Source organism: Sesamum indicum, linkage group LG10, assembly GCF_000512975.1.
Source record: "Sesamum indicum cultivar Zhongzhi No. 13 linkage group LG10, S_indicum_v1.0, whole genome shotgun sequence".
Classification (NCBI taxonomy): domain Eukaryota; kingdom Viridiplantae; phylum Streptophyta; class Magnoliopsida; order Lamiales; family Pedaliaceae; genus Sesamum; species Sesamum indicum.
In genome coordinates, this window is record NC_026154.1 from 16,459,436 (window position 1) to 16,474,693 (window position 15,258).

The 15,258-nt window shown below is 33.0% G+C and overlaps 2 protein-coding genes and 1 non-coding gene across 8 annotated transcripts; 1 reads left to right on the forward strand and 2 right to left on the reverse strand.

The window, feature by feature from the left end:
• LOC105172917 (mitochondrial import inner membrane translocase subunit TIM14-1) lies at nt 4,126-7,476 on the reverse strand. The gene is made up of 3 exons (XM_011094533.2): nt 7,304-7,476; nt 5,498-5,676; nt 4,126-4,647 (listed from the first exon to the last, which is right to left on the reverse strand). The coding sequence occupies exons 1-3, from the start codon at nt 7,304-7,306 to the stop codon at nt 4,491-4,493; spliced, it is 339 nt and encodes a 112-aa protein (XP_011092835.1). The 5' UTR covers nt 7,307-7,476; the 3' UTR covers nt 4,126-4,490.
• LOC105172919 (protein IQ-DOMAIN 1-like) lies at nt 8,595-12,105 on the reverse strand. Of its 6 annotated transcripts, none has more exons than XM_020697342.1 (6): nt 11,862-12,105; nt 11,344-11,432; nt 10,904-11,224; nt 10,149-10,370; nt 9,795-9,914; nt 8,595-9,639 (listed from the first exon to the last, which is right to left on the reverse strand). In XM_020697342.1, exons 2-6 carry the CDS (start codon nt 11,401-11,403, stop codon nt 8,965-8,967), a joined length of 1,398 nt encoding a protein of 465 aa, XP_020553001.1. In that variant the 5' UTR covers nt 11,404-11,432; nt 11,862-12,105; the 3' UTR covers nt 8,595-8,964. The 6 variants fall into 6 exon arrangements, with proteins under 6 accessions (XP_020553001.1, XP_020552999.1, XP_020553000.1 ...); XM_020697340.1 differs by having other exon boundaries at nt 11,329-11,432; XM_020697341.1 differs by having other exon boundaries at nt 11,344-11,427; nt 11,827-12,105.
• On the forward strand, nt 14,780-14,851 carry TRNAE-UUC. The gene has a single exon. It is a non-coding gene; the product is annotated as a tRNA-Glu (tRNA).

Consider the following 15,258-nt stretch of genomic DNA (forward strand, 5'->3'; position numbering starts at 1 on the left):
GGATTATTAAATGATGAATTAATAAAAATAAAAGGCAAGGGATGGATATATATATATATATATATATGCATGCAATTGCAACCGCCGCTCTAACTTTATGCCAAATATCTTTTTATTATTTTACTAAACAATTCACTTTTATTATAATTATTATTAATAATATACCAAATTAAATTCTTTCACTATATATATAATTATAATAATATGCTGTCATATACATAAGAGCTTTGCTTAGAGGAATAATTCTCATAATCACCAGCCTTTCAGTTTATTTAATTCTGATGCTTTATACTTAGGAAGGAAGGTGACCATCATAAAGAGGGTTTCCAATCTTAAATTAAGATTTTTCTTTTTCTTTTTCTTTTTTTTTTTGGGGGGGTTAGACAAAGAATAAGTACTTCTATTGTACCCATTTTATATATGCATAATGTGCCTAATTATTTGCCAATATCACAACCAAAAAATAACTCAATAACTGTGAAAATAAATAAAAAATCAGCGTTGAAAATTTACTGGCTGATGAATTTAGTAATAGAAATTCACTTGCTAACGAATTTAGCAACAGATTTTTTAAAATTAGCACAAAAACTTTATTTGTTGATTAGCTCGATACTGATTTTAACATCAAAATTTTCATAATTATGGGTTATTTTCTTATAGCGTATATAATCTTGATATACATAAACTGGTAATTGTACACCATTTTATGCATGATAATTCCAAATTTTTATCATAAAATGATAGGTATTGCATCTTGTAAATGATTTATTGCATAGATGCCTAATTGTATATGTAAAATATATTTGTAAATGTATAAATAATGTAAATTTTATTTACATAGGCGACACACACACACACATATATATATATATATATTAAATAGAATACGAAATCTAGCAGTTTAGAATATATAGGCAATAACATTAGAATACACGTCTGGATTAGGATTCACACTTTAAATTATACTAGGGTTATAATTACAATTACACCCCCTCTCAAAATGCGAAATTATACTTTTTTTTAAAATAGTTTCGAAATTATACTTACACTTCCTTTAAAATTTTACTGTTTATACTTGACTCCATTCGTTAAAATTTGGACAGAAAATATTGACATTAGCAAAAGAAAATTATTAAAATTTTAATTTTACTCCTCATTAACGCTCATATATTATAATTTTATAATTATAAGGAGGCAAATGTAATTATGTTAACCTCACTCCACATATATATATATATATATATATTGCATTTATTGCTTTATGAATACAAAAATATATGAGAAAATTTTAAATGAGAGGCAAAATTAAAAATTTATATAATTTTTTGTCTACTTCAATATTTTTTATCTAAACTCTAATGAAAAGAGGTCATGTGTAAACAAAAAACTATTAGGAGTGTAGGTGTAATTTCAAATTTCTTTAAAAGTATAATTCTGAATTTTTAGAGAAAGTCCAAATGTAATTAACCAATTATACTATTAGAACTAAAAAAAAAAAAATTTTGTTACGGTTAATTACATAGCCAAAAAAGAAAAGTGTAAGAAATACAAATCAACGCCTTGCAACGGCTATTAGCATGCCGTTGTTTTTACAAGTGTGATCAAAACATTAGCCATTGCTAAAACATACCAAATGTTAGGCTATTGCTAAAAACTATAGCAAATATTGATTAATTGTGGTAAAAATTAAAAATTTTTACTTTGATTTTATTTAATCGCAGTTAGTAGTAATAATTTACCATAAATTTTATGCTATTGTCATTTATACTGTAGTGATAACTTTTTTTTTTTTAATTTTTTATAGGGTAGGGAGATGTGTATGTGCGGGTTTTTTTGTGTGTGTAAACACTCAGTTTCAGCAGCTATATTTTTCCAAGTACACAGATGTAGAAAGATGTGCGAAATGATATTTTGGTATCGATTCCTCCACATATTTGTTGTAGATTAAAAAGAGTTAATTTCGTTTATGTATTTCTGAGAGAAATGATGCCAATCTAAGTTGAAACATTAGTTAAAAATTACTTAATATTCCAATTAAAATTAATTGATAAAAGCTCATTTGAATTTAATTTGTTAAATTTATCATAACCAAGCTTGAATAATTGTTTTTGTTCGATAAGTTTCAAACTCGATTCAAATAGTGCAAAAATAATAAATATACTTAAAAATATTAAATTATTCGAGTTCGATTTATAACAATTAAAATTTGATTAGATTAGTAATTAAATCAAATTCAAACATTAATTTGCAAGCTCGATAATAATATAAATAAATTTTAATAATAACGTGTTTGATTAAACTCGAAACATCTACAATCTTGTGTAAATCCCTGGTTAGGATGAAACTGCACATGTTGTGTTGCAGAAAAGCATCAATATATACATATATATATATATATATTATATTCACATGATCTAAATGAAAACCCATTATTCACAACATTATGATGAATTTGAATAGTAGCAGCATTTCATCCATCTAAACTGCTAGAACAGCGCCAAACAGGGACTTGCCATTGGACATCCATTTTACCATTTTACCATTTTAGCCCTACGTAGTCGTGGTGGACCCCAAGGCCGTGCAAGCACCAAGGCCTGTTATGGTAATATTGCATCCTCTTTGATTTTCTGAGTTTGGGTCCACCGCCACCCCTCCTACCGCCCGTCTTCTTTATCCTCCGCTTTTCCAACCTCCGCATCAGTTTCCATGTCAATAACTCATCATCATCATCATCATAATCATCATACACACCCTCCTCCTCATCATCATAACCATGAGAACCATCATGATGCATATCATGACGTGCCACGTCAGCAAGATAAGTCATCATCGACTCTACGGCTAAGGAGATATTGACTCCATCCAACGCCCCGGACTCACCTGCATCTTCAACTTCCTCTTCATATTCCACCGGCGCCTTACACTCTGGGATCACGTCATCTCCGTCGAAGGAATAGATGTCTTCGTCGTCGGACAGAGGTAAGTCGACCAACTCCCACGAGGAGAGATCCTCGACGCCGCCGCTCTTCGCCACCAACGCAGTGCTTCTTCTCCACATTCTCAACATTTCTCCTGCAGTATCTACAGCGAGCAGATCGGAATCGTGTTGAAATAGGAAAGAAAAGTTCAAATTTTAAAAAGAAGAAACATTAACATTGCGATAAAATTGGGGGGCGTCGCACGTGTATCTTTTGAATTCTATTGGCTGAACGACGTGGAGTATTGCGTGTAGTTCAACTTTTTTGCTTTTCTCTTTTCTTCATTTTCCTTTGGAATGAAGAAAGACAAGGAGGAGATGGTCAGAGTACGGTCCCCCAGTTGCTTTATAAATTGATTGTCCATTTCAAATTTTCAATGGATGAAAATTCATTTACGTTGGCGTAACTCCAATTATAAATGTGAGGCACCTATAATCTTTTATAAAGATTTAAAAATAATTATAAGTTGATACATCTTATAAGATGTATTATAGAGTTTATAAGATGTTAGTATAAATATATTTATAATTAATTTGAAAATAATTGTTAAGATCTTGTAAATAAAGGATAAATTACAACGAGCTCTTTTTAGATTTGTTATAATTACAAATATTTTCTCATTGCTTGAAAAATTACAAATACCTCTTTAAAATTACAAATATCCTAACAAATACTCTAAAGTTATAAACTCATCCCAACACTCTCTACATGACATCCAATCGAACTAAATCATCACATAATAAATATGTTAAATTTATTATATGATTGATCATTTTTTTTTAATTGTATACTAAATACATATTTATACTTGCTATATAATTAATTCAAGTCTGCCCAAGCTTGACTTGGGTTAAAATTTCCCCTCTAAATGTAATGTCTTTGTTCTAATAAATTATCGTGACTTCAATATTTATCTTCAATTCATGCTTTTTCTTCGCATATTGTTTGCTTTTTCTCTCTCACAATTACATATTTCTCTGTTCTGTACTAATCAGTGCATACCATTCAGTACCCAAACCTTTCCATGTCCAAACACATGTGCATACACGAAGAAGCAACGGCTATTCAACATTTAACAATAAGGCAGCTGAAGTATCGTAAAAGCACAGAAACACATCAACAGGTTGAAATTAAGTAGAGAGAATAATTAAGAAGTCAGTTGATCCATACTTTTTTATAAAGAGTACAACACAAAGCAACCGCACAACTGTTCTCTTATACACATTGAAGCCAAAATTCGCGCAGATAGCCACATGTTCCAGTGTGTTCAATAGTATAACTACAGCAAGCTATGCTACTTGTGAATATAAAATGCTCGTGCTCCAGAAATAATGTACACGAAAGGAGATTAAAGGTAGTAAGAGAACACTACCCGTAGATTCCAAGAATAAGTTTTTGATAAATCGAGAACAAGTTTGTTATAATTGTTTTATCAAGTAGTAATTTGGTTTTCGGGAGTGGGTCGGACTTAATTTCAGCTGTCAAAACTTTGCCGAAGCTCTTTAGTAAAAATTAAAAGGCAGAATCGCTGCTCTTCGTTTTCCCAAGCAATACGTCCTTAGCTTCGTTGATTTTGGAAGCAAGGTAATGGCTACCACCTGCATCAGGGTGGTTTGCTACCATCACCCTCCTGTGAGCTTCCCTTACCTTATCGGCCGGAGTGCTTTCCCTGATCAAGGAAATTAGACATGTTGAATTAACAAAAGATCAGGTTAATATCAGATATCATTGCTCTGATGTGCTCCAAGGATCTCGCTGGGTATACAAACAGAGAATAACTTTGATACTACTTCTGTATGATTAAACCGGAAAAAGGTTTTGTGACTTGATATAGCAAAAAATGAGCATCCATTAATTATAAAGCTCGATTGGATAAACATCATTAGTAAACATTATGAAAGAGCCCATCAAATGGTATCAGTTGAGATTACACTGATCTTGGGATAATGAAATAAGCAAAATCTTAGTTCATTCCATTGGAGAAAAGCAAATAAGAATAATAACCAATATCATAGATGCCTTCATATTATATTAGAGGCAGCAAAACTAAATAGATCCATGAGTACTCTCATTATGAGATATGGGTAACAGGACAACAAAGAATATATAAACCGTATGAGGTAGGAAACTCTTGATTTAACATTAGCTCCATTTTAGGTTTGTTTTAGACTGCATGACCATCAACGGGATATAGCAATTGATAAAATTACAAGCATGCATTCACCTACATTAATTCGTTTGCCAAGAGTAACATCCTCATGGATACTTCACAGTTAAAATTTTTTGACCCCGCAACTCTTAGCCAGACATCATTGTGTGTGGAGTTCTGTGTTATAAATTACTGCGGTCATTTTCATGAATCAAACAATACCTCATTATTGCAATATCAAAACTTAGTTCTAGCTTTGCCAAAAAAAAAAAAAAAAGGGAAAAAAATCAGCAAATTGAGAAACTGGACAAAGTAGAATAAACATTAAAATTCATCTCTGTCACCAAAGGGAAGAAGGTTTTGGACGCACCTGACTCCAAGAATAAGAGCTGCCTCCCTCCTCGTCATTTTTGGCTGGAAACCTCCTTCATAGAATTTACGCATTCTAGCAGTCGGTGGTCTTGCTTTGAATGCTTGCCATGCCTGAATGCTATATCTACCAGCTAGAGCGGCAGCAGCAACAGCAAGTCCAGCTATCAGTGGTGAAGTCTGTTGTAAATTTCAGGATTGGATTTCTCATCAGCTGGATTATTGGCATACTATAGAAGATAAAATTACACGAAAAATAACTACAATCTGTCAGCAACCACCGTAGGTAACAGCCAACAAAACATATCAAGCCATTGATCCACGAGACGCTGCTGAAGCACAGACTTCTTAGATGGGAAAGACATTGATCTCAATAAAGATTGTCAAGTTGCATTATTTGTATCCATTGCCATCATCATTTTTGACTATTGCCCTCTCTAATCAGCCATTTAAAAGATGTTACTATTTACACAAGGGAGGCCAAAAAAGGAAGTTTCTTAAAACATAGCCAATTCAACTCCTAAGGCGCAGAAACAAAATACAGCTGGAAAAAGAAAATCCAAAACAGAAATATAAGTTTCAAAAAGAGATTTCCAGTTTAAAGTTTCTCCGCTGCTTGCTCTCTAACACTCTTAATATACTTTATAAACACAAAACATCAACATTTTCTCATCTAACGAATCATTTAGGCCTGCAGATCACTCAGAGGCTATTGCCACATGGTTGTAGTGATGGAAATTCAAAATAGCAACATATCCTGCATGAATTGCAGGGACACAAGTTCCTCGGCCATAGCCAGCAGAAAATCTGTATGGACAAAAGTTGATAAAGTCTTACAACCCTGTCCCCCAAACTTTTCCCTAATCAAGATAAAAGAATTTTTTGTCTTTAATTCTTTCAGATGCAAAAATATTTATTAAAATATGTACAACAATAGCCTGATACAAAGAACAAATGGAAACGGACCAAATCCACTCGAGCAAAGGACACTCAGTATTTGCCTCCATCCTGTTCCTCTTATCCAAGCTTGAGGCATGTTTTAACAGTAAAACAACCATCTATGGACTATGAAAGGATAAAATAATAAAGGTAATTTCACAGAACCAACTTCCTGAGCAGCAGAACAACACGTATAAATCAAACTATAGGACCCAATGATCAATCAGATCAGAACCCATCGGATTATGCCATTGCACCAACATTTCGAGATATGCATAAAAATGGGTAGTACAACGACATTCAGACATTGTATCTTCCCTTTTTACTATTCTTCCTAACATCCCAGCATTCCAAGCATTTTTTTTTCCCTCAAGTCTTACCCGGATAAACTTCTTGACTAGGAAACGTACAAGAAACTCAATGTATAACCTAGCATTTGAAGGTAAAAACTGAAAATAGAAGTTAAAAGTTACAAAAAAATATGCCAAGATTTATATCAAATCGTCTATATATAAGTTCAAGAACGACTTACGCAAAAAATTCAATCATCTATAGGAGCAAATCCATTGATAAAAAATATAACTAAGAGAACCACTAAATGCTACAAATCAATTATGCAAAAAATTGAACAGAAAAAGAAAGAAATAATAAACTCATCCATGAGATGCAAAATGAAAACCCTGTAATATTACTTGATAGCCGCTTTGTTTATTCACATTCGTTGAACCAAGAATCATTATAATGTCGTAAAAGGTGAATTTTGTCTGCGTATCGCATATCTATATACATATCACTGTACGTGTGTGTGCGGGTGGGTATGTACCGGATCATCTGGTTTTATGACGAAATAAAAGGTTACGGCACTTACCATTTCTGATTCCAAGATGACTTCAGAGCTCCAAGTAGTGGGAATCCAACATTCAAAGACTCTGAATTTGCTTCTTCTCTCGTTCAAAATCTTCGGGCACAATCCTGTCCCCTTTTCAGGTATGAAGAAAGAGAATTAGGGTTTTGTTGTGAATAAAAAAAGTCGGTGAGCGTTGAGCATCGAGAGAAAGGGCGGATTAGTGAAAGACTGACGAATAATCATCACGTGAGATGCACGTGGCCTCCTATGCCTTGATCTTTTTCCTTTATGAATTATAATTGAATTTTTTGCTTAATATTTATATATATATAAAAAAAAAATCTCCATACTCACAAACGATGATTAATAACATCATCGCATCAATTTTTTATAAAGTCAATGTCCTTCAACTAATAATACAACTAATTTATTCAACTTTTCAAATTTTATATTAACCAATAAATTATTTTTTAAATATAATATATTTTAAAATATGAAAGATTATATAATATAGGTATCCAAAAATGGTGAACCACAATTTCTAATTTTTTTTACAATTGCTGCAAAATATTCATTTCGGTAAAATTCATTAGACCATTAAATTTAATTATCATTACTGTACCAATATATTAAAAATTAAATTTAAATATCAGTTGATTGAAATATTATAAGCTGACTGCTGTCAGTGACATAATGCCCACCAAAACTTCTTCAAGATTGAAATTATAGAGCAGCCACGCCTGAAAAATGATGCCAAGTTTTCAAAAATTTACCACCATTATATTTCAACTTTACAATTAATAGAAGGGATAATTGCACTATTCTCACCTAAAATTTGGTACAGCGACCAAAAATTATATTTAATACTTTTGATATTTATAAATTTTACTGAATTTATTGAGATTAACAAAAAAATAAATAAATAAAAATTCATACCAGGTTAAACAAATCTTTTTTTTGACTAAATTACCATTCACACACTAATATATGTGTGGAGGTTATATTCACTTTTATAAAGGTAATTTAATCGAGAAATAAATTTATTTGACATGTATAAGTCAATAATAATCAAATGAAGATAAATATGAATTTTTCTTCGATTATTTTGCTAATATCTACAAATTCGGTGAATTTTGACTAGCAAAAGGATCTATTCGTTAGAAAGGTACTAGACTTAATTTTCTAAACCATATAAAATTTACGTGTAATTACACCAAACCCCATGATAGAACAATGTAATTATAATTTAATTAAGCATATGAAGAAATAGAAAATGTATTTTCAAATAATAATAATAATAATAATGAACAGATTACTTTAATTATCCACATAATTTCTTATAATACTTTGTAACATATCAAAAGATTCACTCAAACAACAACAATTAAGTCCCTTCTAGTAACTGTTCCCAAATACGACAATCTGAACAACAACTAGAGAAGAACAGAAAAAAGCAAATCTATAATAAGACCTGACTCGAGACTGAATCACATCAACCCCAAACAACCCCTCACAACAATTAATAAATAACAACAAATATATATATATAAGTGTGAACTTCACAAATCAAATGAACACTTGGTATAAGTGGGAACTAATTTGTTTCTTTCTTCTTCTCTGCCAGACTGCCACTGAATTCAAACAGCTTATTGCCTGCTGCATTCTGGTAAGAGGCAATATTTTCAACTCAGCACTCCATTCACATCGTTGTTCGTAATGGAGCTAGTGTCGACCTTCGGTGGGCCTGAGTGTCGCCTGGTCCGGGCCGGAGAAGGTGGAAAAGAAAGCCGTTTCTTGGCCAGCCCAGCTGATCCCTTCTCAGGAGTGCCGTTTTCCAACCCCAATGGACTTGGTAACTTCGACTTGGCCTTTGCCGACCGAGTTGGTGCCATGTAACTTGGAACCGATGAAAAACTCGCCACGCTCTCGTCGTCTCTTACTGATGAACCAGCAATGCTGTGTCGCCTATTCCCGACGCTGACTACACTCCTTGAGTCGTCATCTTGAATCATTGTGCTCCCTCTAGGGCTTGCAGGTTTCAATTTTCTTGCTGCCGGCTTTGAAGAGGGAGTTGCAGGGGATAGGTGGCTAGAAGGCGGCTTTTGGCTGACTGGTGAAGATGGATTGTCAGAGTTTAGCTGATGACGGGCGAACGATTTAGTGATTTCTCCCACAGCAATTCCTGGGCTAGCACTTTTGACAGATAAACGGTCACTGTTAAGATCTTTCTCCGCTGCGGTTTGAGTCTCACCTGACTGGGCAGCCATCCATCGATCTAACCAGCTCCAGCCCCATTGGGGATTAGTTGGGTCCATAAACAATAAGTTGGTAGGTTTTGCTGATTTCTTCCATGTTTGCTGTTCAATTGAAGCGCAAAAATCTTGAATAAAATTTCGCATGCCAGATACTAAGAACATTCCATTCTACCCAAGGCACAGGGAATGACACTTAAACTTTCAAATCCTTTATCTATATGTTCTAATCGCTACCTAGTGGATATATGAAAAAGTACCTGGTGAGTATATGAATAAGCTAGAGCTCTTTCTCGCCTCATTGCAGCTTCATACTTCTGCAGCAAGCTCGCCTCGATTTGCTCTTTTGATTGAAGACTATCATCCCATTCCTCTCCCATCTGCAACAGCATTGAAGACTCTATAGGTGAAAAGAACTTGTTGAAATTTAAAAGAATGGTTAAATGAGGCTTTTGATGTAGGAAAATTACAAGTTGACGCTCCACGGTATGTCTCAATGAAAACAGTGGCCAAGTTTATGCTTTCATATTAGAGAACATACCCGAAAGAGTCACTATGTAATGTGGAGATTCTTACTTGCTTATAAAGAAATAATGTTACTAGCAAAAACTCACTCTCAGGCTCTCCAGCTCTCTAGCGCGTTTCTGCAGGAGTTGTCTCTGAAGTGCCCGATTTTCCTCCAACATCCTGATTCGTCTCGACTGAATCTGAGACTGCACGCGAGATAGAGTCTGCATGCATTTGAGAGTGTTTGAAGTCTGACGTTTTGCAGTCGGCCCATCAACAAGTAATTTCAGTCTGACAAGCCCTCTTAGAGCTCTCAATGCTCTCCTTGCCTGAAAGTTAGGAAGTCAGAGATACCAACCCTCTAGTAAACATAATTCTACCTGAAAGACTTATCTAAGCGAAGGTGACTGTGCTCTTTCCACTAGAGTACAGAAAACAATTACCGGAAAAAATTATCCAGAAGTTACAAGTATTGCCTCATACCGAACTTCATGGAAATGCCTCAATGAATTAATGCCATGTGTTTGAGTTGTTTGGCCAGTTAAAATATGCACTGGTATGTGCAGGTACCAACTCAAAAATGTGATCAGATTGAACTCAAAATAAAGTTAGCCTTCTTGTTTAATATGTTTCAGTTCTTACATTTTCACAGAAAACTTTCTCTTCGAAATAAGCCAATGAAAACATACATATTTCTAACAATTCAAGTTCAACATATGTTATTAGCATACTTATTATGGTAGGCAATAGCATGCATCTCGGGCTGTCTATCATTCAAACCATCACGCCTAAGTTCTAACAAAATATCATGATCTATCATATCAAGTTCACAATGAAGCGAGATATTTGTATAATACCATACCAGATAACCTCGGAATGCAGTCTGGATTCTGATTGCTGCCACTTCTTCCTTGGACTTTCCCGCAAATTGAGTCACTGTAGTTAGCCGAACAACCTCTGCAGCAGCCTGTGCAGCAGCTACAGCTGCTTCAGCAGCTGCAGCTGTAGCAACTGCAACGGAGTAAGCATGTTTTGTCTGCTCATCCTCCACCTCCGTCACCTTCACCTCTTCCACAGGCGGGAGAGGATGAGGGTCAGGCAATTCAACAGGATCTGGAGTTGGAGAATAGGAAACAGATGGTGTTTCTTTCCCAAAACATTTCTGCTTCGATTTGTTTGCTTTCTGAAAACGGGCACGAGAGTACTCGATTATTAGGCATTCATGCTTAAAACATCGGTTATAGACTTATAGTCAATTGAATAGAGCCACTGATTTACTGTACAAACCTCAGCCTTCTTTACCTTAGAATCAGGGCTGAGAACCTTCTTTACTGAAGAAAACCAACTTCCTTTCCTTCCCATCTTTATATCATTCCTCAACTACTCCTACTCTGGAAGCAGAATTCGACAAGATTAACAAACAATCAACAGATAACCCTACTAATAATAATACTCAAGGTTCCATCATTCAAATAGAACTTCATGACAATAAAGACGAATCCTAATCACGCCTTAAATCTCTGGAAAAAGTGTCAAAATGATCAAACCCAACCACCCATATCTACTAATCATAGTGATTTCTAGTTCTACTACACCCCACCTGCATTTCCCACATAGTAACAATTGCTCATTACTAAAAAAAGCAACATATGCCAATACTGAAAAAAGCAATTACCATTTCAAGAAAACAGATGAATTTCAAGAAATGCCATTTTTAGTTACTGGGTTCATAGAATTGAACCCCAAGAATCTTAGTTTTAAATCAGATTACCAGGAGAAAATCACCTGAAAATGTAGTTGCCCAGATCTCAGAAACTTACACTCTCTCTTTCAAAAAGGAGTCCATTGATGCCCCACTCTACATACAAAATCAGAAACCCCACAAGAAAAAACACAAAAAGAAGTAACAAAAAGGGAAAAAATAAAGATTAAAGAATTTGGACCCCTCTAAATTTTTTTTTCTTGATTCAAGTATGAGAAGTGGGAGTATGTGTGAGAAGACTAAGAGAGAGAGAGAGAGACAGCCAGATCTCGGCAGAGGAACAAATTCAACGGAAGGAAAGAAGGGAGAACATGAGGAGGAATCACACTACTTCACAGCTGGGTTTTGCTATTGTGGGGACCACCTGCTTGTCTGGGTCCCACTTTTTTCGAACGTTTGTCATCATATCCAAAGGTAATTTTTGTTTTACTCCTATTATTATTATTATTATTTTTCTTTTGACTGTGATGGAATTGTTTTACTCCTCACTGTACTTACTCGCTATTTCCCTTTTCCTTTTTTTAGATATATTGAGAGTTCTACATTTTTTAACCGGTAATTGCATACATAATTATATTAATATCTTCATAAAATTAAATAATATATTAATTTAATTAATATATAACAGAATTAAAAAAATAAATAAATTACAATATTACGTATAAAGTAAAACAAAACTCACGTATTCAGAAGAACTCAAACTCATAAACCTTAAATTTGTTCATGTATGGAACCTCACTCTTAATTATTAAACTAAAACATCATGGGTTATTAAATATAAAGATAATTGGTGTAATTAATTATTCATAGGCCTGTTTAAAAAATTACATCTAACACCTTAAGGTTTGCTTTCGTTTATTAAATAAGTATCCCCATTAGTTAAAATTTACTGAACTTACTAATATTAATAGAAAAATCGAAAAAAATCTGTATTTACCCCTAACTGATTTATTGTAGGTCAAATAAATCTTTTCATGACCAAATTACTATCATACGTGTCACAATTTGAATGCATGTAAGGAAATAAAGGTAGTTTAGTCGGAAAAAAAATTATTTAACATGCAATAAATCAATAATAAGTCCATCGATGATATACATTAATTTTCATTCAATTTTTTTTGTTAATATAATCAAATTCAGTGAATTTTGACTAATTGATGAACTTATTTGTTAAAAGTAAGCAAACCTCAGGAGTGTTATATGCAATTTCTAAACTATAGAGAATCTATATGTAATTACACAAAACCTCAAGAAATGGGGTTTAATTATCCCTTAAACATAAGTTTATGACTTTTTTGTTCAAATTTTCTGTTTTATAAAATCATATTATACTACATTTAATATAAACAAATAATATATATAGAAACTATATTATTTATTTTATTTATAAAAAAAGAAATGAAAATTAAAGCGACTCCAAATTTCGCAAAATACAATCATTAGGGTACCGTTTTATTTATTAATGTTGTGGAGAGACCGTATTAACATAAGTAAAAAGATACATTTATTACTACGCTGTAATTCTTAATTATTCCGAATTGAAACTCAACTCAGATTTATCTCTTCCAGTAACAAAACCTTTTCAAAAAAAAGTTTTACGATAACAAAGAAAAGTTCATTTGCGCCACTTTTTCCCTCTAAAGAATTTGAAAGAGCATCTTGAAATGCAAGTAATTTCCCCTTTTAAATAATTACATTTACACTCTTTAATTTTTGATCTATTTACACAAATCACACGTATTCTTTTATATAATTACACAAACTATCCATGATATTAAAAAATATGGATAGATTATATAATGATGTTGATGTTTTTTGGAGGTATGTGTGTAATTTTTTAAAAAAATATGAGTGTACGTGTAATTATCCAAAAAATAAAGCTAATTTATATAAAGACATTTTAGGTGAAGAAGTGTAAATGTAATTATTATTATTTAACTTCCTAAAGGCCAAAAATTGTTTTGAGTGGGCAAAGGCATAGCAGTGGGCATTTAGTAGGCAACTCATAATTCTGAGATATCATTAATTGATTTGTGATGGGGTGTTGGAGATTTGTTGGAACTTGTCTCAAATTATTGACACATAATTTTGGTTGGTGTAAATTTATAATTTGGAGTTTGGATTGAGTTCCAATTCAATTTAATCTGGGATTTGAATTCCATTTATATGGGTGTTGGTCCACTAATATAGTAGTCTGTAATTCACTAATATGAAGGTGTAAAATACACTTTTAGCCCTTAAGTAATTATCTACATCTGGAAATTGTGATCTTTGCATGGATAATTCAGTAAATGCATATAATTACAAAAGAAAAGTGTGTAGTTCTCCTTCAATCTATTTTTCTTGAAATGTCTCTTATGTCATTCAATTTAGTAACTTTTGTAATCATCCGTTTTGAGTATACAAACAATGCAATTTTCTCACAAAGATCTTAACACAAGACATATAATAAAAAGGATATGGATAAGAGTAGATATCTTAAATGCCAAATATTTATACCCCTAGCGGCTAGCTTTTGCCCCTGACAATAATCTTTGTGGGGTACTTGGTCTATCCGTAAGTCCCTTCCACAATTTATATGCATAGATCACAATTCACATGTCTTTTCTTTTCCAGCAAGAGTTTTGAATTCAAACTCAAGTTTTCTCGACTTCCACCTGTTGTAGATGAAAATAAAAAATAAAAATTGATCAGATATCTTCATCCAATATGAAAATTTGAATATTTGTAACTAATATCTATTTGAATGAGACTTGGCTTCACCGTAATTTTTTTCAAGTTGAATCAAGTCATTGCAACAAATGCTCCTATTGCAAAATCCATCATAAAACCAGTTTTAAAGTTTAAGCATCTTTGTCAAATATAATTTGGTAATAAGTACTGGAATATGGAAGATTAAATAAATTAATAAGGGGAGTGGTTAAAGTTGCATTGATTATATTCTTTATAATATAAACAACGAACATGTTAACAAGTTCCGTTGTCGTCCAGCGGTTAGGATGTCTGGCTTTCACCCAGGAGACCCGGGTTCGATTCCCGGCAACGGAATTTCATCTTTTGGTAGATTTTCAAACAGGAAGTTGTTCGGAGATATCCTTCTCTCAAAATATACTTTTAAGAAAGGAAAATGAATGCGTTTTTGTCGGTGTAGGCCTTGAAAGAAAGGGGAAGTGAGAACGATAATCATTAATCAATAGGTAGTATACTTTGATGCCCAACCAAGATTGCACCAGCAGTGAGCTTTGAATTTCACCCTTTAACTTCTTTATTCCCACCGTCTCCAATTAACAAACCTAATTTTCATTTAATTATTTATATCTATTTAATCATTATTTTTGTCCCCCTTCTAGTCCAATTTTTTCTTTACATCCTCTTTCAAAATTCTCTCTTCCTTTTTTTTTAACATTGAATTCATATTTTTAATATTATATATAAATATATATATAAGTATTCCT

Bases quoted from the DNA above. Each gene is read 5' to 3' on its own strand.
- LOC105172919 (XM_020697340.1), bottom strand. From the start codon at position 11,403: ATGGGAAGGAAAGGAAGTTGGTTTTCTTCAGTAAAGAAGGTTCTCAGC. The intron at 9,915-10,148 runs GTGAGTTTTTGC...ATGCTGTTGCAG, and splicing joins GAGAGCTGGAGAGCCTGAGA to ATGGGAGAGGAATGGGATGA. The intron at 9,640-9,794 runs GTACTTTTTCAT...TCAATTGAACAG, and splicing joins CTTATTCATATACTCACCAG to CAAACATGGAAGAAATCAGC.
- LOC105172917 (XM_011094533.2), bottom strand. The intron at 4,648-5,497 runs GTGCGTCCAAAA...TTCCTTGATCAG, and splicing joins GCTCTTATTCTTGGAGTCAG to GGAAAGCACTCCGGCCGATA.